Here is a 22,405-nt window from a genome sequence, read left to right as displayed (position 1 = left end):
AAGTAGATACCCCAAAAAGAATACGAATCGCTATGGAAAAGATAGTACTACTAGAGGTATCCGACGGCGAGCAGCGGAACTACGGTTAGTAAAGTGATCAAAAGATGTCGCTCTTCTGGTTAATCAAAGATATATGTAACTCCGTATAGTCTGAAGAAAAAAACGTGCCTCAGAAATCAAGAAAGTCATTCTCGAATAGAGGGCGTACAACCTTTGGCCTATACTCGGCTAGATGGCGTTGACGACACTGTTTGATATTTAATAATTTTAACACATATTAGTAAAAGAACAGGGGTCAGTCATATGGTGTGGCGTAAAAAAAAATTGATATTTTTATACATATTCATTTTTAGTTTTAATCGTGTGTCGATAGATGGCAGTAAATTTACTATGACAATAACTCTCTATACACTCCAAATACACTCTGAATCGCTATGGAAAGCACAGTACTACTAACGCCATCCGACGGCGAGCAGCGGAACTACGGTTAGTTAAGCGGTCAAAAGATGTCACTGTTGTGGTAACTAAGATCTATGAAGTTATAATTGGTTATAAGGATGGTATTCCACTATCCAATATCCAATTTAAGCAAAATGTGATCGTTTAAAAAACTTTTTAAAACAAATTGCGTTTATTCCATTAACATTACAATATTGCTTTTACAAAACCACTTACATATATTTATAACGTAATAATATTCACCAAGACCAAGCTAACTCTGCAACGATTTTGAAAGCACAGAATGCGTAAGCGTCATGTTTTCATACAAGCTTGACGTATAAAATAACACATGCACAATATGTGCTATTCAAATCGCTGCAGAGTTAGCTTAGCCTGCCTCTAAAGGTATGTTTCTTATTATAATAAATTATTATTCGATGTTATCGGTGCCAAAGACAACTAAATAATATAGACCAATATTTTCTCTGAAATCAGCTACAGATCTAAGGCATTCACATACTGAGAACGCAATATGATAAGAGTGGTAACTCCATACATTAATTTTCTTATTAAAAACGCGAGTTATTTCGTAGCCATCAAAGATAGATATAACTCCGTAATAGATGGATACAGTCTAAGGAAAAAACGTGCCTCGAAAATCAAGAAATTTTGATTCTCGTTCAGAGGGCGCTACTAGCTTTGGCCTACTGTCGTATAGATGGCGTTGACGGTTTCGTTTGTTATTTAACAATTTTAACGCATATCAGTGAAAGAACAGCATGGGTCAAAATCATAAAAATAATTAATGATAAAAAATCATTTATCCATATTTAAATACATTTTATCGTATTTTTATAAATATTTATTTTTAGTTTTAAAGTGTCGACAGATGGCAGTGAATTTACTGGGGTTACAAAATTTACTATGACAGTACCGCTCTATCTTATTATATCCTCTTTGCTTAGAACCTATATAGGGACCGTGCGCGTTAGAGGGTCTGCCATCTTGTGGCCTGAATCGGAACCATAAACATGTACATTGACACTTCACGCCAAAGCAAGTGCTGCCATCTTGTGGGCTACTTTGGAAGCATAAACCACACATTTACGCCTTGCGCCAAAAATCTGACGTCTCCTGTGCTGCCACCTACAGTTTATGCACGCTCCCTATAAGACGATGTCATATTACGGAATAAATTATTGGTAATTTAGCATTAGCAATTTCTATCTTATATAAACAAAGTGGTCCTTCGAGCCGGATTATACCTTCGAGTCATCATAAAATCAGGCCGATCGTATAGTTCCTGTGTAACATTTGACGGTATGTTAGGACGGTTGACTAAGGGAATGACAATGATTTTCACGATATGCCTAGGAATTTCATGATCTGCCTGGGTTTACGATCGGCCGCCAACACATACATTTTTAAATCTCAGTGTGTGAACACCCTAAACTTTACCAATAATATCTATTTAGCTAAAGCTATGCCCAGTAGGCCGAGCACATGATTGATGCGACAGTATCTCGCCGCGAGATAGACTACCTGTCTTCTACTATCTGTATGAATTAAAGGGGGACGGGTAGTCTATGTCGCGGCGAGATACTCTCGCGCCAATCATGTGCTAGCCCGGCTGACTTGTTTGTGGCATTTCGTATTAGATTTTCTAGAATAGAAAATATAATCGAACCTTATTTAATAATTATACAAAATACTGTTTAAGAATAATAACTTGATTGTCAACAATCAATTAATTTTATAAACTGTATAGTTTATTAAATTAATTATAATTGAGATAATTTTATATACATAATTAGATATTTTTTTTTGTAACCAGTTACGTAAATAAAGACCTAAAATAAATTTGTTGCTTTTAGAGCGAGAAACATAATTATGTTAAGCACAGGACAACTTCTGAAGTCGTATTGTTTAAGGGCCTCGTTTTGCTCGGCCGCTAGTTCGCCACGCTGTCTGTCTATCGGGTGCGGATCTAAGGAGATGTCACAGTCTATTGTGAAAGTGCCTCATTATCTGTCTACCGTAGTCGCGTCGTTTAATATCGGCAGATTAGGTATGGCGTATTGTTTAAGGGCCTCGCTCTGCTCGGCCGCTAGCTCGCCTCGCTGTCTGTCTACTGCCATAACGTGTCGTCTAAAGCCGGCAGATTGGGCATATCGCAGCGTATTGTTTAAGCGCCTCGCTCTGCTCGGCCGCTAGCTCGCCTCACTGTCTGTCTACTGCAATAACGCGTCGTCTAAAGCGGGCAGATTGGGTATATCGCAGCGTATTGTTTAAGCGCCTCGCTCTGCTCGGCCGCTAGCTCGCCTCGCTGTCTGTCTACTGCCGTAACGTGTCGTCTAAGCGGGCAGATTGGGTTTATCGCAGCGTATTGTTCAAGGCCCTCGCTCTGCTCGGCTGTTAGCTCGCCTCGCTGTCTGTCTACTGCAATAACGTGTCGTTTAAAGCGGGCAGATTGGGTATATCGCAGCGTATTGTTTAAGCGCCTCGCTCTGCTCGGCCGCTAGCTCGCCTCGCTGTCTGTCTACTGTAAGAGCGCGTCGTCTAAAGCGGGCAGATTGGGTATATCGCAGCGTATTGTTTAAGCGCCTCGCTCTGCTCGGCCGCTAGCTCGCCTCGCTGTCTGTCTACTGCCGTAACGTGTCGTCTAAGCGGGCAGATTGGGTTTATCGCAGCGTATTGTTCAAGGCCCTCGCTCTGCTCGGCTGTTAGCTCGCCTCGCTGTCTGTCTACTGCAATAACGTGTCGTTTAAAGCGGGCAGATTGGGTATATCGCAGCGTATTGTTTAAGCGCCTCGCTCTGTTCGGCCGCTAGCTCGCCTCGCTGTCTGTCTACTGTAAGAGCGCGTCGTCTAAAGCGGGCAGATTGGGTATATCGCAGCGTATTGTTTAAGGGCCTCGCTCTGCTCGGCCGCTAGCTCGCCTTGCTGTCTGCCTACTGCAATAACGTGTCGTTTAAAGCGGGCAGATTGGGTATATCGCAGCGTATTGTTTAAGAGCCTCGCTTTGCTAGGCCGCTAGCTCGCCTCGCTGTCTGTCTACTGTAAGAGCGCGTCGTCTAAAGCCGGCAGATCGGGTGCGGATCTCCGGAGGTGTCGCAGCGTGTTGTGGAAGTGCCTCGCTATCTGTTCGGCCTCCTCACTCGCCTCCACGTTGCCAAGTTCTTCACGAATTTTCGCGATCACCTGTTAATATAAATGTAGGTCAAAAACATAGAAAAGGTTATTTAAAATGTGAATTAGACATTAGACATATTGGAGTGATTACAATTTACAAAAATGTGCGAAATTTTGGTAATAGAGGCTTTTTTAAATACTTGTGTACATTTTAGGCACTTGAATATAAAAGCAGGGAAAGAAGGAATTCAATGTGTAAGTTTTTTTTTTTTTTCAGACGTTTTGTTATTTATTTTCTACTCGTCGAGTATAATCTGTGTATTACAACTTCATACGCAACACTACAACCTTACTGTTTTCAACGTTGGACAGTCTATGGCATTTCCGACTCAAGCATAAGAATTATATCGATACGGTTTAGACAATTATAAAAAATTTGAAAATAGAACTTCATACAATTCGATAAAATATTTCTTGTTTAAGGAGACTCGATTTGCAAATTAGCCTACTTAAACACGCTGCTGCGTCGCATCTGCTTTGTGATTGGTTGGCCAACAAAAACACTTTATTTTATGTTGTAGTAGAAACAATTGCTTCATAAGTCAGAAACGCGCATGTGACACCCTTCATATAGCAACATCCATACCCTACAAAAATCGCTTAGCGTTGCTTGTTAGTCTCCATAGGCTACAGTGGCCAAAATCGAGAAAAAAACTGTCTTAAAATGTAATTTAACTTGAGCAGGTACCAGGGCCTCATGAGTTACGAGGAGGTGTCGTTGATCAACCTGCCAGGGGCGCCGGGCGGCCGTATATACGAGTGTGTATACAATCGTGATTTAATAGAGCTTTTCAGTCGAGTACCGTGTTTAAGCAACGAAGCTTGCTGAGTTGCTTAAGTAAGGTACAAGATTGAAAAGCTCTCTATTATGTCACGATTGTATAAAACACTATTAGTGTTACGTCAAAAGCTTTAAAAAATGTAAAGGATTTCGTAACAACAGTGATATGTTACAGTAATGTGAATGAGAACTTACGGTGTGTATGAGCTGTGGAGTGAGTCCGGGATGTCTCCTGGTCCTGAGTAGAGCGTATCTCCCCAGTAGTTCGGCGAGTAGCTGTGCCTGAACGGCGCCGTCCATACATTGCGCGGCCACTCGGGCGGCCTTGCGCAGGCACTCCAGGGCACGCCCTGCGTCACTCAGTGGCCACTGGGAATTATATCAATAAATTAAATTAAATTATCATTTGTGTCATTTTCAATCAAAAGGGTACTTATTATCGGTTGTCAATAAGGCGCTATTTCCATACAGCTTCAATTTAAAATCAACCTTATTGACAAGCGACAATGTGGTACCTTTTGGTTGAAAATGTCACATTTATTTCAGGCATAATACACCCATATGTGTTAGTAAATTACGTAGCTAATAAAAATAATGTTAGTACAATTACAAAACAAATTAACATGCAAATTAACTAATGACTAGGATCTAACTTAGGGCTAGGACACAACCGGATAAGCCTTTTAATTTAACACAACACAAAAAAATTAAGACTATTATTCTTGACTAGGAAATGCGATATAAATGGTGAAATTAATTAAAACTTAAGGCAATGAAAACTAAACAATTAAAAACACATTAAAAATTCAATCATTTTTGACTAGATAATGCAACAAATAATTAAAACTCAATACAATTCAAATTAAATAATTAAATTAAAAATTCAATAATAATTATAATTATAACATATACAGGGTGGCCGAAAAATAAGTGGCCACATTTTCTAGATATATTTTAATTTTATTTCATTAAAAAGACAGATATTTATTAATTTACAATACAATACAATAAAAAAATACCATCATTAAAATACCCACAATAAACTTAACCATAAATACAACTAAACCTAAACTAACCCATAAAAACTAAATTATTACTTAAATTATTAGTTTTTAGTTTTATTTCATAGATAGTTCGTTTTTATACCACAAATGTATTGTTATTCCTTTCCAGAGTATTTCCTTATTTCTTAAAATGTATGAAATACATACCGGGTTGCCGTCTTTATCTCTCTTCCAATACAGATGAGCGCACAACGCAGCGGCCCTGGCCTGGTCGGGTTTCTTGAGCAGCTTGCCGGCCGCGAGGGCGCACGATGTACGCAATGGTTCCATGTTTTCAGAACCTGTGAAGAATAACACTATGTTTGCACCAACTTTGATATCACAAAGGGTATTTCACTACTAATCAAATCAGTTTCTTTTTAGGGTTCCGTACCCAAAGGGTAAAAACGGGACCCTATTACTAAGACTCCGCTGTCCGTCACCAGGCTGTGTCTCATGAACCGTGATAGCTAGGCAGTTGAAATTTTCACAAATGATGTATTTCTGTTGCCGCTATAACAACAAATACTAAAAAGTACGGAACCCTCGGTGCACGAGTCCGACTCGCACCTGGCCGGTTTTTTTTTTCGAACTGTCAAAACTATTTTGGTACTATGGAATTTATATGAAACACTAGCATGTGGCATCACAATCAAATTACCTACTCTTCATAGTTTTATACGGGTTTTAAAATAGAAATTGTGTGTACAATCTTCAATTTTTAAAATAATCAAAAAACCTAAAAAAGTCAAATCAATAAACCTACATCAAATTATGTAAATATATTTACCATAATGTCAATATCCAGAGAGGAAAATGGGGACTACGTTTGTATATAGAAGCGGCCGTACCCTTTCCTCTTAAATATCGTTATCGTCACAATGTGGTGCCGTGACCAGGATTTTTCTTTAAACTTTCAAATGACAGCGCTCGTGTTCAGCCATGGCGATGAGCAGTGTTAGAGGTTGTAGTCAATTAATACATTCACTGTTGGACATAGCTCAGAGGATCCCCACAACGACCGGTCACTGTTGTCATCCTACATTGCTCTCTTAACCAGACGGTCGCATGGAGGCAGAAGAGACAGCCGCCCACGTCATCCTCGAATGTCCAGGGGTGGCAGAATACCGGGCACAATATCTCGGCTCGCCGGGGTCTCTCCCAGAACTCGTCGGCAACGTCAAGGGTCTGCTAGGCTTCTTGGAAGAGTTGGGTTGACAGAGTAGTGCCGGCAACCCATCACGCAAAATAGGCGCAATATATGACGTCGAGTTGCGGAAACCGAGCCCGCGAAAACCTAGTTATAACCAGACGGTCCATATTTGTTCGCAAATACATCAGATGATTGATAATATCTTACCCAAACAGCGGGCCTGTTCAGCCGTGGCGATGAGTAACGTTAGAGCCTGTAGCTGCGCTCGGGAGTCCGGGATCTCGTCCTCGTAGAGCGAGAAGGCTTGCGCGATGAACTCGTAGGCGAGCGTTTCGTGATTCGCAAATCCTATTTCGCTGATGGCCAGCGCGCCCTGTAGGTACAACCTGGCAGGAGAGAACACGATATTCTTGTACAATCGCCATCAGATATATCGGAACGGCCGAGGTCAAAAATATCTGAACGCCCCGACAATGAGAGCTATCGTTTTTTTGCTCACCAGTTGGCGCCTCTGTTGATGGTGGTCCAAAAGACTAAAGAACAGCTGTCAGTCATTTTCAAGTGACAAGTGACATTTGACATTTCGAACTTTGCGAAGACCACCATCCACACTAGCGCCCCTAGCGGCGAATTCATACGCGTTAGCCATCATAGAGACTTGTTCAGATATTTGTGAGCGCCCTGGCTGATGGCGCCTGGATACCTCAATAAAAAAACCAATACAAATCAATTTTAAACTAGCAATAACAGAACCAAGAAATGTAATAAAGAAAAGAAAAGAACAGATGTTAGTTGCATGATTTTAATTTTAATTTTGTCGTATGTATTATGTATATCTACATTTATTCTTTGATGTTACCGGTCTTGACTTCCGCCGACGTTCCTTATGCTTGTAATGTACAGTCGCCATCAGATATATCTGAGCGGCCGAGGTGCTCACAAATATCTGAACACGCCTCTATTGTCAAGGCGTTAGAGTGCGTGTTCAGATATTGTGAACACCTCGGGCGCACCGATATATATGATGGCGACTGTACATCATACTTTACTTACTAATCCCTGAATTTGATATTTGACTCGTATCGTTACAGTGGCTAAATAAATGTGTTAAGTACTATTAGAGCAAGAATAGGTACTCACCGTAGAGGCAGTTCAGCTAGCTCGGCCTTCACTAGCATGCTGATGCTCTGGTGGCAGAACTGGAAGATCTTCTGACATTTCTTCTCCCACATCTCATCCTAAAACAAGGTGTGTAATAAGACTTTGTGCTTTGAATTTAACATTGAATGTCGATGGCGCTGTCCGATTCCGTACATTACAGGGTGATACAGATCATCAGAATTATATTAATATACAAACTTTGCAACATGGCCACCTATAGCCAAATTTCTATAAAAAACTTTAGTGTGGCTGCCACACTTTGTCACATCAAAGTTGATGTTAATTTTGCAAAATTTGTATTGGCGTGGTGCCGTGACCAGGATTCCTCACGATAAATTTTATTTACAAAAGACATTTTTTATTTTTTTATGTGATAGCAAACGAGCAGACGAGCCGCCTGATGGGAAGCAGTCATCGTCGCCCATGGACATAAGCAACATCACAGGAGCCACTTAAGCATTGCCGACCCTTGAGAATCCTAAATACCCGCTTCTTGAAGAATCCCATGTCGTAGCGCAAAGGAAATACCTCAGGAGGCAACTCATTCCACATTCTGCACGTTCTGGGAAGAAACGAGCGAGATGCCCGCTTATTCTTGGTGTGCCATGTTCATGTTCTTTTTTTCTTTTTTTATTTATTTTTTATTAATTACTAACCTGATCCTTCTCATCCTTATACTGCTCAGCTAATCTGTAGGCATGGAACAAGAGCGGTGGGAAGGTGTGCTGGATCCTGACCGCTCCTCCGCCTTGCAGGGCCTTGCGACACGCGCTCAGTATCAGGTACTGCTACTAACCTGATCCTTCTCATCCTTATACTGCTCAGCTAATCTGTAGGCATGGAACAAGAGCGGTGGGAAGGTGTGCTGGATCCTGACCGCTCCTCCGCCTTGCAGGGCCTTGCGACACGCGCTCAGTATCAGGTACTGCTACTAACCTGATCCTTCTCATCCTTATACTGCTCAGCTAATCTGTAGGCATGGAACAAGAGCGGTGGGAAGGTGTGCTGGATCCTGACCGCTCCTCCGCCTTGCAGGGCCTTGCGACACGCGCTCAGTATCAGGTACTGCTACTAACCTGATCCTTCTCATCCTTATACTGCTCAGCTAATCTGTAGGCATGGAACAAGAGCGGTGGGAAGGTGTGCTGGATCCTGACCGCTCCTCCGCCTTGCAGGGCCTTGCGACACGCGCTCAGTATCAGGTACTGCTACTAACCTGATCCTTCTCATCCTTATACTGCTCAGCTAATCTGTAGGCATGGAACAAGAGCGGTGGGAAGGTGTGCTGGATCCTGACCGCTCCTCCGCCTTGCAGGGCCTTGCGACACGCGCTCAGTATCAGGTACTGCTACTAACCTGATCCTTCTCATCCTTATACTGCTCAGCTAATCTGTAGGCATGGAACAAGAGCGGTGGGAAGGTGTGCTGGATCCTGACCGCTCCTCCGCCTTGCAGGGCCTTGCGACACGCGCTCAGTATCAGGTACTGCTACTAACCTGATCCTTCTCATCCTTATACTGCTCAGCTAATCTGTAGGCATGGAACAAGAGCGGTGGGAAGGTGTGCTGGATCCTGACCGCTCCTCCGCCTTGCAGGGCCTTGCGACACGCGCTCAGTATCAGGTACTGCTACTAACCTGATCCTTCTCATCCTTATACTGCTCAGCTAATCTGTAGGCATGGAACAAGAGCGGTGGGAAGGTGTGCTGGATCCTGACCGCTCCTCCGCCTTGCAGGGCCTTGCGACACGCGCTCAGTATCAGGTACTGCTACTAACCTGATCCTTCTCATCCTTATACTGCTCAGCTAATCTGTAGGCATGGAACAAGAGCGGTGGGAAGGTGTGCTGGATCCTGACCGCTCCTCCGCCTTGCAGGGCCTTGCGACACGCGCTCAGTATCAGGTACTGCTACTAACCTGATCCTTCTCATCCTTATACTGCTCAGCTAATCTGTAGGCATGGAACAAGAGCGGTGGGAAGGTGTGCTGGATCCTGACCGCTCCTCCGCCTTGCAGGGCCTTGCGACACGCGCTCAGTATCAGGTACTGCTACTAACCTGATCCTTCTCATCCTTATACTGCTCAGCTAATCTGTAGGCATGGAACAAGAGCGGTGGGAAGGTGTGCTGGATCCTGACCGCTCCTCCGCCTTGCAGGGCCTTGCGACACGCGCTCAGTATCAGGTACTGCTGGTCCGCGGATGGCGACTTGAACTGATGGATCAATCTAAATAGGAGATAATGATGACTCAATGTCATTTAAAACACATTGGTTTTGTTATTTCCATCCTAGCGGTTCTCAATTTTTCTTGGTGATGGAACTCTTTTGGAAAGCGATATATTAGACGGAGCCCCAAATTAAAAAAATTCGTTCGTCACTGTGAACTGAGCTGAGAGCTGTTTTTTTCTTATGGTACAGAACAATCCAAGATAGACCCTTGTGGATACCCTGGTTTGATTCTGCCAACCTCTATAGAAAAGTGTTAGTCTCAGCTTTCCGAGTCCGGTCCGGGCACATCCCTACAAACAAGTTTCTGTGCATGATGGGTGTTAAATCGTCACCACTGTGTGCAAACTGTCAGAAGACTGATGACTTGTCTCACGTGTTGTTGGAATGCGTCCGGAATTCGGACTTGAGAAAAAGAATTTTTGGTAGTCTAGGCTCTATGCACAATGGACAGATCAATTGTTGGTTGGCAGAGCCTATATCGGACAAAGCAATTAGTGTTTACCACTTTATTGACCTCTCCCTTGAGTAGGGAACTATGATAGCACCCATGAGGCTGACATGTTCACCTAGAGTGTCCAAAGCCTCCATAAAAACCAGATTATAAAAAAAAAAATTACAAGTATTCTCGCGGAGCCCTAATAGACTTTGCGGAGCCCTACGGGTTCGCGGAGCACATTTTGAGAAACGGCTGTAATCTAACCCATTCTCTGAGAGGTGACTGTGTGCTGAGGGTGTACGTCAACATTAATAGGGAATATTACGCGAAACTTTGCGCAGGGGGCGCCACTACCCACTACCACAATCTGAGGGTCTATCGCGAAACAAGAAAATCGAAGTTTCGTTATCTAACATCTCTGTCACTTGCATATTCGAGCGACAAAGAGGCAGATAGCGAAATTTCGGATTAGCGTTTCCCGGTAGGTCCTCTGTAAACAAACCGCCTTGATGCATCAATGTCATATTTTATTATCCCTGAAAACTTGTCAAAAACCTGTTTAAGGTACAGTATGTATAAGTTACTCCATGGTTAACTAAAAAGGCTAGTGCTGCACTCTGGTGGCAGAACATTGCAGTAATAACTAATATCCCCTATTTCTTTGATTACTTATTTATTTATGTAACCTTTATTGCACAATACAAGAGAGTACAAATGGCGAACTTAATGCCATAAGGTATTCTCCACCAGTCAATTATGTAGCCAACCCTAAAAACGCGAAAAATAAATCAGCTGTTTCATACATAGTTTCTAACTCATTTCTAAGTAACCGGTTTAAGCGTGAAGGTGTAACAGACAGACAGATAGTTATTTTCGCATTTATAGTTTTATTTGTAGTGATTTATCGGGACGATTATTGATGGAGATCAATATGCTAATTATTATAATAAAATATATATATTATAAGACATTCTTACACACATTGACTAAGTCTCACGGTAAGCCCAAGGAGGCTTGTATTATGGGTACTCAGACAACGATATATAATATATAAATACTTAAATACATAAAAATCACCCATGACTCAGGAACAAATATCTGTGTCCATCACACAAATAAATGCCCTTACCGGGATTCGAACCCGGGACCATCGGCTTCACAGGCAGGGTCACTACCCACTAGGCCAGACCGGTCGTTAATGATCTAAACATAGTTTTAGGTCCTTTTTTTGTTTTCGGAGTGGGAAATGCATTTTGCACCGTCCCCCCGGCCGCGGGAAGGCCATTGATGGGGGGGGGAGGGGGGGACTCGCCGCCCCTGTCCCCTCTCATCTGGCGAGAGGGGAGGGAGAACTTGGCCCTACCCACTAAACCCACTCCAGCGTTTCACCCTCTTTGCCGTTTGCGAGAGCGCCATGGGATCGAGTACACTTCACTCCACCATGGCGCCCCCTGGTGGAGTGAAGTATACTCGATCTAGTTTAAGGTGGTACCTGGCTAAGAGCCACTGTTCCTCGGCAAAATCGTCCGGGTCCGGATTGGCGGGCTGGTCGGGCTGGTCGCGGACCAGCACGTCCAGCATCGACAACACTGACTCCACCTGAAAATAAATTATAACTTCCAATTTGATACATATATGCAAGTTAGTGGCCTAAATACGGAAAACGTAAATAACTGAATCTCTAAAAATATTTTTATAATTTTCAAGTATAGATAGATTACATACATAGATATTGTCACTAACATAGGTTAAGAGTTAATAGAATAAGTAACTAATATATTATGGAAATTGAATTTCTGAAATAAATAATTATTTAATTTAATTTAATTTAATTTAAAATAAATAGCTTTAAACTTAATATTGTCTTCTGTTACCGCGATAGTTACTCATGAAATAAAACTATAAAAAAGGATTATATCGCCTATATCGAATTTATAATACGTCCCGACGTTTCGAACCCTGTACACTTGTACAGCGTTCGTGGTCAACGGGCAAAGATTGATATAACTCCGTAATAGATGGATACAGTCTAAGGAAAAAACGTGCCTCGAAAATCCACGAAAATTTGATTCTCGATCAAATGGCGCCACTAGTTTTGGCCTACACTCGTATAGAGGGCGTTGACTGTTTCGTTTGTTATTTATAATTTTAACGCATACCAGTGAAAGAACATGGGTCAAAATCATATAAAAATAATTAATGCAAATAAAAAAATCATTTATCCATATTTAAATACATTTTATCGTATTTTTATAAATATTTATTTTTAGTTTTAAAGTGTGTCGACAGATGGCAGTGAATTTACTGGGGTTACAAAATTTACTATGACAGTACCGCTCTAGTATAAGTTACTCTATGTCAACGGGTGACTGAGGAAAAACTACAAAGTGCAAAAATACCCACATACTAAAAATAATGAACCATCATAGACTATAAACTTTAAGGCTGGTTGTACATGCAAAATCGGTTCATAAGGCTAGTTATACAATAAAACTATTTTCAAGTAAAAATATTTATTTATTTATTTATTTAATCTTTATTGCACAAAAGAAAATACAATCGTACAAAAGGCGGACTTAATGCTATGAGGCTTTCTCTACCAGTCAACCTTCGGGCAAAGCAGATAATTTGTAGGCGGTGCAACATAGTGATTACATATATACAAGTATAGTTAAATAATGGATAGGCATAGACATACATACATATATCTGTATATATAATATTCATATAAATACATACAATATACATACCTATACATACAAATACATAAGATATCAGATGAAACTTTCAAAACAGAAACATTAAGAATTCATCGTTCTGCCAGCAAAGTACTCACGTAAGGATTTATTAACTGCAAATCTATTCGGACACTGTCTAATTTTAACAGGGAGACTATTCCAAAGGCGAGCTGCCTGAATAGAGAAAGAATAGGACATGAAACCTGTTCGGTGAGATGGTATATGTATATACGCGATACGCGATAGCGAGTGAGTAGTTTTTATCGCGTATATACATATATTTACTTGAATATAGGTGTATTGTATAACTAGCCTTATGAACCGATTTTTAAAATAGGCGCAAATTAACCACAAATTAAGTATTTAATTTTTTTGACACAATTACCAGCATTTGAAATACTTACGTCCTCCGGTGTGGACACAACGGTCCCCGCGTCTATAAGCAGCGACGCCAGGTGCGCCGCCAAAGTGGTCCGGCCTGAGTGAGGTAAATGCGCGATAAGCGGCCTGTAGTGCTGCAGCTTCGTTAGGGTAAGGACGTCCTTGTACTGTTCGCCGGGGAGCTTCAAAATCTTCATTAGTTCTTTGAACACTGGGGTGTTCTGTTCCATGTGCGTTTTGCCGCTGGAAAAATAATTTTCCTTCATAATTTATGCAATTACAAAATTGTACGCCTTTTTAATACTTACTGAAATGAAATTACTATGTATTGTGTGTCACTGAATTGTCAAACGTCAAGTTTCAACTGAATTACCTCGTAATGGAGACGTACAGTCGCCATCAGATATATCGGTGCGGCCGAGGTGCTTAAAAATATCCAAACACGTCTCTAGCGCCTTGACAATAGAGGCGTGTCCAGATATTTGTGAACGCCTTAGCCGCTCCGATATATCTGTCCCAGTAGCATTTATACGTCATTATGACGTCAGCGACGTCATTATGACGTAATAATACCGTCATTATGACGTCCCTGACGTCATTTTGCTACCTGGGTGATGGCGACTGTACAACGCTAAATACATCAACTGTCATTTTCGGTGTATAAATCTGTCTAGACTTTATTCATCTTACACATTGAATTTCTACAGTGAAATTAGAATAAAAAGTTTGTTGCCTTGTTACAATGTGGTTCCGTGACCAGGATAATTATTAACAAAATCAAATCAACCCTTATTTCTTTTCCCTTTAAATTCAAATTTCAATGACAACTATTGTCTTTGGTTGCCGTGATAGTTATTCAACGAAATAATTAAAAACTATCATGAATTTAAAATGCCCGACGTTTCGAGCCTTTTATACAGTCTCTCTTTTTACTTTTTTTATACTACGTCGGTGGCAAACAAGCATACGGTCGGCCTTATGGTAAGCAGTCTCCGTAGCCTATGGACGCCTTCAACTCCAGAGGTGAATTTCACTGTCAAGTGGTACATTTGGAGATATTATACATTTGTACATTTAATCACGTTAGACCCGGTAATGACATTAATTATGTGATAAATTGTGCCATTTTCAACCAAAAGGGTACTTATTGTCGCTTGTCAATAAGGCGCTATTTCCTTATAGGTTCAACCAGAAATCAACCTTATCGACAAGCGACAATGTGGTACCTTTTGGTTGAAAACGTCACAATTATGGGATAAATTTAGTAACAAATAATTACCTGTTTTGTAGAATATCTTTGCAGATGGTATCTGTATGTGCCAGGACTTTGTCGACATAGTTGAGCCGGTCAGGGTGGCAGCGCTGAGCTAGCTTCAGTAGTGCGAGTTGGAGACTTAATGTGTCTTCTGGAGGCATGTCGGTGCGGCTCTGTTGGCAAACATATTGTTTTAAATACATTGCCGACTTTATAAAAAACACACCGGCCAAGTGCGAGTCAGACTCGCGCACCGAGGGTTCCGTACTTTTTTAGTATTTGTTGTTATAGCGGCAACAAAAATACATAACCTGTGAAAAGTTCAACTGTCTAGCTATCACGTTTCATGAGATACAGCCTGGTGACAGACAGACAGACGGACAGACGGATAGCGGAGTCTTAGTAATAGGGTCCCGTTTTTAACCTTTGCGTACGGAACCCTAAAAAATATTTTGTTTGAATAGTGAGTGACCGCATGCCATAGATAACATATTTTCTGTTGAAGTGAACGACTTCGTCACCGATGACGGTAGGTTCAAAGCCTGTAGCTTATTTCTATTTGTGTCCACTTGACGAAGCCTGCGTTGCTGATCACAAACTGTATAGATACAGAAATAGAATAAATAATCTATTTTGTACAAAAATGACAAATCGATTGGACAAATTGTGACAATTGTCGAGTCATTTAGTATATGGAATAAAACCGGCCAAGTGCGAGTCGGACTCGCGCACGAAGAGTTCCGTATCGTAAAAATGGCCAAAAAATCACGTTTGTTGATGCCCCACTTAAATATTTATTTTATTCTGTTTTTAGTATTTGCTGTTATAACGGCAACAGATCAAGATTCATGAGATACAGCCTGGTGACAGACGGACAGTAGAGTCTTAGTAATAGGGTCCCGTTTTTAACCTTTGGATACGGAAACGGAACTTTAATAAGAAGTTAAGAGAGCTTAAATGTAAATTTTAAACTCAAAATTATTTTTCTGTGTAAAATAGGTTATGTCACAAAGTACAATTTACACAACAATAACTAAATAACTAAATCGTGTGAGTGCACGACGTACAACCGCCGCGGACACTCGTGCCTGAGGAAGGATTCCCGAAGAATCCGAAACATCTCGCCAAAAGCGACTAAAAATAACAGTGAGTGAAACCGTACTGATCTTTAACAATTACAGCAATAATAAGGTTGTACCTGTGTAATGGCGGCCACCTGGTCGGAGAACACTTCGAAGAGCTGAACTTGCTGCTCCTGCCCGTCTTCAGTCACCACGAAATTCACTCCGTTCTCGCTTCGCTGCAAAATCATTAGTAACATGGATTAACAATGTCTGACAATTAGGGATGAAAATTCAGGAAAAAATCAAATGTTTTTTTCGGGAATTTTACAAAATCTCGTTCTTTTCGGTTTTTTTTTCAGTTCTATTCAGAAAATTAAATACGTCACACACAATATCACTGATGAGTGATGACAGTGTCAATGCATGACATTAGACATGCAACCTTACCTGTTTAAATTCCTAATTATAGTTTGTCAAAGGACTGTCTCATTTCAAACATAGACAGAGAGAATCATACTATCTTTGTCTTACACTACTAGCACCCAAAAGAAAAGGATGAGTATAGTTTTTTTGTTCTTATTTACTGACAAGATTTGCTTGACCAACTATAATTATATTGAAAAATACAGAAGTTTTGAAAAAAAACTTGCGTTTTTTTTTCAGCTTTATTCTTTTTCTCGGAAGTATTTTAACTGAAATTTGCATTGTTTATTTCGAAAGAAACTTGAAAAAAAGAGCCGTTTTGAAATTTTCCCGGTTTTTTCAAAGCTACATGACAACCTGCAGTTGATAAGAATATTTATGGTCTGCCGTTATTATTATAACTATTAAATTTGCTGGCAGAGATCCCTCAAAGGGATAAGTTCGACTTTGTGTAATTTTTAATATGTATTTTTGTACAATGAAGAGTTTACTACTACTACTACTAATTTTAAAATTTAAAAAACCCTACGCTATATGCCAACAAAATCCATTTTATGCCATAAAATATAATTTTGAAAAAGAGCTGATACTCTTCAAAATGCCAAATCGATTTATATGAAACATAGCTAAGAAATACCGCAAGATAGTTCGATTTCACGTAAAAAAAACCGCATCAGAATCGGCCCATCTGTTGGAGAGCCACGATGCCACCGACAGACAGACAGACATTGGCAACATATAACACCCCTCTTTTTGCGTCAGGGGTTAACAATTGATTAATTAACAAGACGTTTAGGTAACGGGTCATCCATTAATTACATCACACGTTTAGGGGGGGTCAAGAAAATGTGACATTGTGACAAGGGGGAGGGGGGTAGTCACAAACTTTGTGACGTCACTTTAATTTATTTTAATTATTTTATTCGCTGTACAGTTAAATATTAAAGTTTTTGGAACGATAATCGTTTTTATTCGTTTAATTTACTTTCCTAATCAGTTTTGAGTTATAAAATTACTAATATTTCTTTTTTTTTTTAATATTTTGATTAAATATTAATAATACTTAATTTTCGATTTGCCGATTTCGTTGAAAAAATGTATCGTCACACCAGGGGGGTTTGCCAAATGTGACCAAGTGTGACAAGGAGGGGGGAGGGGTCAAAAAACCTAGAAATTCGTGTGACGTAATTAATGGATAAACCCTAAGGGATAAAACACAATTTAACTTAATGTGCAATTCTCAATCAAAAGGGTACTTATTGTCGCTTGTCAGTAAGGCGCTATTTCCATATAGCTTCAATTAGAAATCAACCTTATCGACATGCGACAATGTGGTACCTTTTGGTTGAAAACGTCACAAATCAGGCCCGTAAAGTTGTATGAATAAAGGGGTAAATAAATAAATAAATTCAATCCTACCTGGCTATAATGCTGCAATCGCTCAATAAGCGCCGTAATGATGTTTTTAATGTTGACTCCTGGCTGTAATTCAGCGCAGGATTTCAGGAACGGCTGCAGTGTCGCCAGGTGGAACTCGTCGGGAAACACCTGCATAAACAAGTAAGCAATTAATAATATGTGCTGAATAAACTTCATAGCAGTTCAGCAGGAATGATGGAGGCATTGTGGGGACTATTGTTGAGATGTCGCGCGACACGTGACGCCAGTGTGTGACATAAGGCGCGCGATATCTCAAGCGAAATCGCTCGACTTCACTTGACTTGCCGCCGACACAAGTAGCGGGACATTTGTCCCCTATCTCTGTATCTTTAGGTACTTATTTCAATAAAAATAAACAAAATCTACCCTCAAATGGCTCCTTAAGCCAGTTGAAGGTAGTTGAAAACATTACATGATCAAATAATGTAGGTTAAAGTCAGGTCGTTCAGTGACAGATCCAGGGGGTTTTGTATTTGGTTGGTTAACAAATAAATGTTATAACTACCCGAAAATTTACAAATTGTTCGTTTACTTTTATTTAAATACCTAAAGATACAGTTTTATAGTGTATCCCTGGCTTCAATATGACTGTATTTTGTGTGAATTGAAAAACGTAGCATGTCTATATTGAATATAAATACCTGTATACAACATTCTTGTAGATATTCCTGCGCTATAGCGTCCCTACAAGACACGACTTGTTCCAAGATGGCGGGTAGCACGCAGCGCTTATATTCGGCAACAGTGACGCACTCCAGTTGGCTGAGACGCACTAAATTAGTTCCGACGAGGATTCGTAACTCCGAGCGCTCGCGTTCCCGTCGCTCCTTGTCCCTGGATAAATAACATTGAAAAAGGGAGTGTACAGGTTTTCAAAGGGCCGGCAACGCGCATGCAACGTGGTATTAAAAAACATACATTTATTTTGAGATTGTGCAAAATTTCAAAAAAACTTATTTAACTTATTTTTTTATCAAAGAAAACTCTTAATCAAAAGTCTTTCAGGGAGTAAAGTGTTTTTATAGCTAATTTATTGTAGTATTACCTCGAGTGCCCTTGGTGTTGCATTCGGACCCACAGTTTGTTCATCTCCGCAAAGTTCATCAGAATGAAGTCGATGGCATCACGAACCTGGAAAGATTAGTAAAATCTTCAGAATTTTGTTTTTTAAGATTCAGGATTGCAACGCATTGAATAGCTGGAAGTATAATCCTGCCAGCCAAAAGAAGGTAACTAAGGATCTCCATAACGCCCAGAGGTTTGCTATGCCTTATCCAATGCGTGGATTACAGCCTCCTACCATAAAATACCTGAACGTATTTAGACTTACGGTGCCCTCATTCTCGTTCTCGGGCTCGTGTGAGTCCGGGAGCACGTTGCGGGTGCACTGCAGCAGGTAGTTGCGGAGGAACAACCCGCGCAGCGGGTGTTGGACGCCTCGACACATCTCTACCAGATCCTAGAACAGATATTGTTGAATAAGATGAATAGTGTCGGTCTCAGAATACTCCCTTGAGGAACACCTTATTTTGGAGTTACCAATGTCATACTCATACTCATTTAATCATTGCTTTGTGTGTACAAAAAGATCTTATGATTATTAATATGTTTCAACACAACCTTGTAAGGGCACTGCAATAAAATTATAAACTAATCAACTACTTAACTTAACTTAATAACACTATTAAATATGTCATGGTCCAGTTTCGTACAAAGGGATCGATTTGTGAACTAGTTCTTAAACCAAAACAAACCTAATAATGACTTTACTTTGACTTGATTCCAACTATTCCATAGTGTAATTTTTTTTTTTGTGGTAACAGTGTCAAAAGCTTTTGCTAGGTCATAACAGCCCACATAGGCTTTATTGTTATTTATTGTTGAAAAACGTGGAAAGAAAGATAACACCCCCATAAGATAAATAGACAGACTAAGTAGGTCACCTTCGCGCACCTCTAACTCATCTATTTTTTTATTACTGAGACTCCGCTGTGTCTGTCTGTCACCAGGCTGTATCCTATGAACCGTGATAGTCAGAATGTTGAAATTTTCACAGATGATGTACCGCTGCCGCTATAACAGCAAATACTAAAAAGTACGGAACCCACGTTGGGCAAGTCCGGCTCGCACTTCTGGTTTTTAACACTGAGAGGAAAATAAATAGACTTACCTTAAGCAGATCTCGACGCAGGCTAGTATTAGTGTTAATATACACGAGGCCCACAGTGATAAGGAGGTAGAGCCGCGGCACGATGTTGCCGGCGTACTGCACGAGCTCGTACAAGTCCGGCACCTTGCGGCCGCGGCGGAACTCTTCCAGCAGGTACAGCTCGAGGTGCCGGAGCTCGTCGGTTATAGCCATGTCTGGGGTGGGCTAAGGGTTTTCATCGGAGAAAATTGAAATATTTTAATGAAATCAGAAGCTACTTAATTTAAATCCAACTACCTACTCCACTCAGCCTCACAACTACAGTGTGTAATTTATAGTAAACCAAGACAATTTAGTATTAAATACACTGTTATTTTACAAGCTTTATATTAACTTGCGAAGTACCCATGTATGTATGTATGTACGGGTCAAATCGAAGCTGAAAATTTGCATACATATGTAAGTCGGGCGACAATGGCAATATTATGGTACCGTCGAGCTGATCTGATGATGGGAGACAGGAGGTGGCCATAGTTTTTTATATTTGATATTTGATTTGATAGTAACTGTGATAAAACAACGAATCCTAATTGTGTTTGGGGTTTTTTAAATAGTCTTGATGAGTATTAGTTACCTGTGGAAAGAAAGGACAGTCAGTGATAAAAGCTTGTATCAAAAATGAGATTTTTGCCAAAAACTTATTACACTTACACCCCTAGTACTGTATTGCTCACCGAACAAAGAACAAATTCAGTGTGATATTCGGATTACATAAAAAGGATACAGAGCTCGTAGTAGCTCTTCGGCGAGAGCAGGGAGGTCCGCAGCTCCCCGAGCATGGTGGAGGCGTGCTTCAGCGCGTCCATCAGCTTCGACTTGTCCAGGCATCTTTTCATCTGAAACGCCTGCGATAAAACCCTAATTTAATGACAACTGTAATCACAATTATCAGAGTTCGAATTTAAATTATGGTGATTTTTATGCCTGATAATTACAGAATTGATAATAACCTAAAAATTTACGAAATATAATTAGATTTTACATGATGATTAGCTTATATTTCAATAGTTAATAAAAAAAACTAGGTCAGTTTATATTTGTACATAGCAAAAAACGTCTGAATCATTATTTTTTACTATCAAAGAAAAGAAGAAAAAAATATACCACCATCCATACCTGGGATAATTTATCGCGATAATTATCAAAGACTATAATTATCTGGATAATTTCGAACCCTGACAATTATTACCCGGAAAGATGGATTTAATGCATTTAAGGTACCTATTGCATTTAAGGTGATTTTGGAGCTGTCTGCGATATTTTAGCAGAAAATAAATAATAATAAATAAATATTATTTATAGGACATTCTTACACAGATTGACTAAGTCCCACGGTAAGCCCAAGGAGGTTTATGTTATGGGTACTCAGACAACGATATATAACATATAAATACTTAAATACATAGAAAACACCCATGACTCAGGAACAAATATCTGTGCTCATCACACAAATAAATGCCCTTACCGGGATTCGAACCCAGGACCATCGGCTTCACAGGCAGGATCACTACCCACTACAATAAGTGGAAAACTACAGATGTAAAACATGGATTTGCGGTAAGCAACAATGTCTGCTGATATAGGTACCTACCTCAACATTTTTGAGAATGTTTTGCAGACAAACATAATAAAGTGCTATGATAACATTGAAAGGTATATTTTATAGTTATAAAAGCAATATTGATGAATGAACGCCCCTCAATTGCTTCCGTCAACCGTTTCCACTTATTTCAATAGAAACAATTACCTGAACTTTGACGACGTTCAGCGCCTCATCCAGCAGCTTTTCCTGCTCCTCCACGGGAGACGCCTGGTTCGTCATCTGCGCCTGCACACAAACATACAAAAAAACCCCTTATTAAACGGCAAACAACAGAAAATAACCAGTGTAACAGTGCAAAACTAACATTTGACCAAATGTACAGAAACGGGTTGTTAACAGTCATCATGCTGACTAGACTCGCACGGAATGCGGTCTAGAGGCATTACGAACGCACCTGCAACGTGTATCAACAATAAAGTCGCGAATTAAATATGCTGATAAGAGATTATTGATGGGAATTCTTGTGGGTGTTGTTGACTTTTTAATTCAACTGACAGCTGCGTTTATTAGGGTTACCGGGGTAATATTTTTGCATGTACCAAAATTCAATTATAGTTGGTCAAACCAATTTGTCAGTCAGTAACAACCAGGAAAATTATATTCATCCCTTTCTTTTGGGCGCTAGTACTAGTGTAAGACAAAGATAGTATGATTCTATCTGTCTATGTTTGAAATAAGACAGTCCTTTGACAAACTATAAATTAAATTAAATTGAGCAATGTATCCGTAGTAATGCATTTTATTTTAATATATTTTAACCTTTGTTAAACAAAAAATAACATCAATTTCCATGGAAATAAACAAAAAAACAGTTATTAGTTATATTTTTATGCTAGTAACACTGAAAGAGACGTTCGT

General features: G+C 40.2%; 1 protein-coding gene across 1 annotated transcript; it reads right to left on the bottom strand.

The window, feature by feature from the left end:
- Positions 1 to 612: 612 nt before the first annotated feature.
- LOC134751166 (vacuolar protein sorting-associated protein 35) lies at positions 613 to 22,034 on the bottom strand. The gene is made up of 18 exons (XM_063686539.1): positions 21,852 to 22,034; positions 21,692 to 21,772; positions 20,669 to 20,789; positions 19,906 to 20,099; positions 19,066 to 19,194; positions 18,781 to 18,866; positions 18,377 to 18,569; positions 17,715 to 17,843; positions 16,007 to 16,108; positions 14,833 to 14,981; positions 13,577 to 13,796; positions 11,927 to 12,033; positions 9,827 to 9,995; positions 7,750 to 7,847; positions 6,817 to 6,995; positions 5,625 to 5,758; positions 4,609 to 4,782; positions 613 to 3,641 (listed from the first exon to the last, which is right to left on the bottom strand). The coding sequence occupies exons 1-18, from the start codon at positions 21,891 to 21,893 to the stop codon at positions 3,495 to 3,497; spliced, it is 2,454 nt and encodes an 817-aa protein (XP_063542609.1). The 5' UTR covers positions 21,894 to 22,034; the 3' UTR covers positions 613 to 3,494.
- Positions 22,035 to 22,405: the final 371 nt, after the last annotated feature.

The sequence above is a fragment of the Cydia strobilella genome, chromosome 21 (assembly GCF_947568885.1).
Source record: "Cydia strobilella chromosome 21, ilCydStro3.1, whole genome shotgun sequence".
Classification (NCBI taxonomy): domain Eukaryota; kingdom Metazoa; phylum Arthropoda; class Insecta; order Lepidoptera; family Tortricidae; genus Cydia; species Cydia strobilella.
Note: the sequence above shows the minus strand (reverse complement) of the source record. Positions and strands in the feature narration are given on the sequence as shown.

Excerpts from the sequence above, each read along its gene's own strand:
- LOC134751166 (XM_063686539.1), bottom strand. The coding sequence starts at position 21,893 with ATGATGACTGTTAACAACCCGTTTCTGTACATTTGGTCAAAT. Across the intron at positions 18,570-18,780 it reads CAACACCAAGGGCACTCGAG|GGACAAGGAGCGACGGGAAC; the intron begins GTAATACTACAA and ends TTATTTATCCAG. Across the intron at positions 4,783-5,624 it reads GAGATAAAGACGGCAACCCG|TGGCCACTGAGTGACGCAGG; the intron begins GTATGTATTTCA and ends TATAATTCCCAG.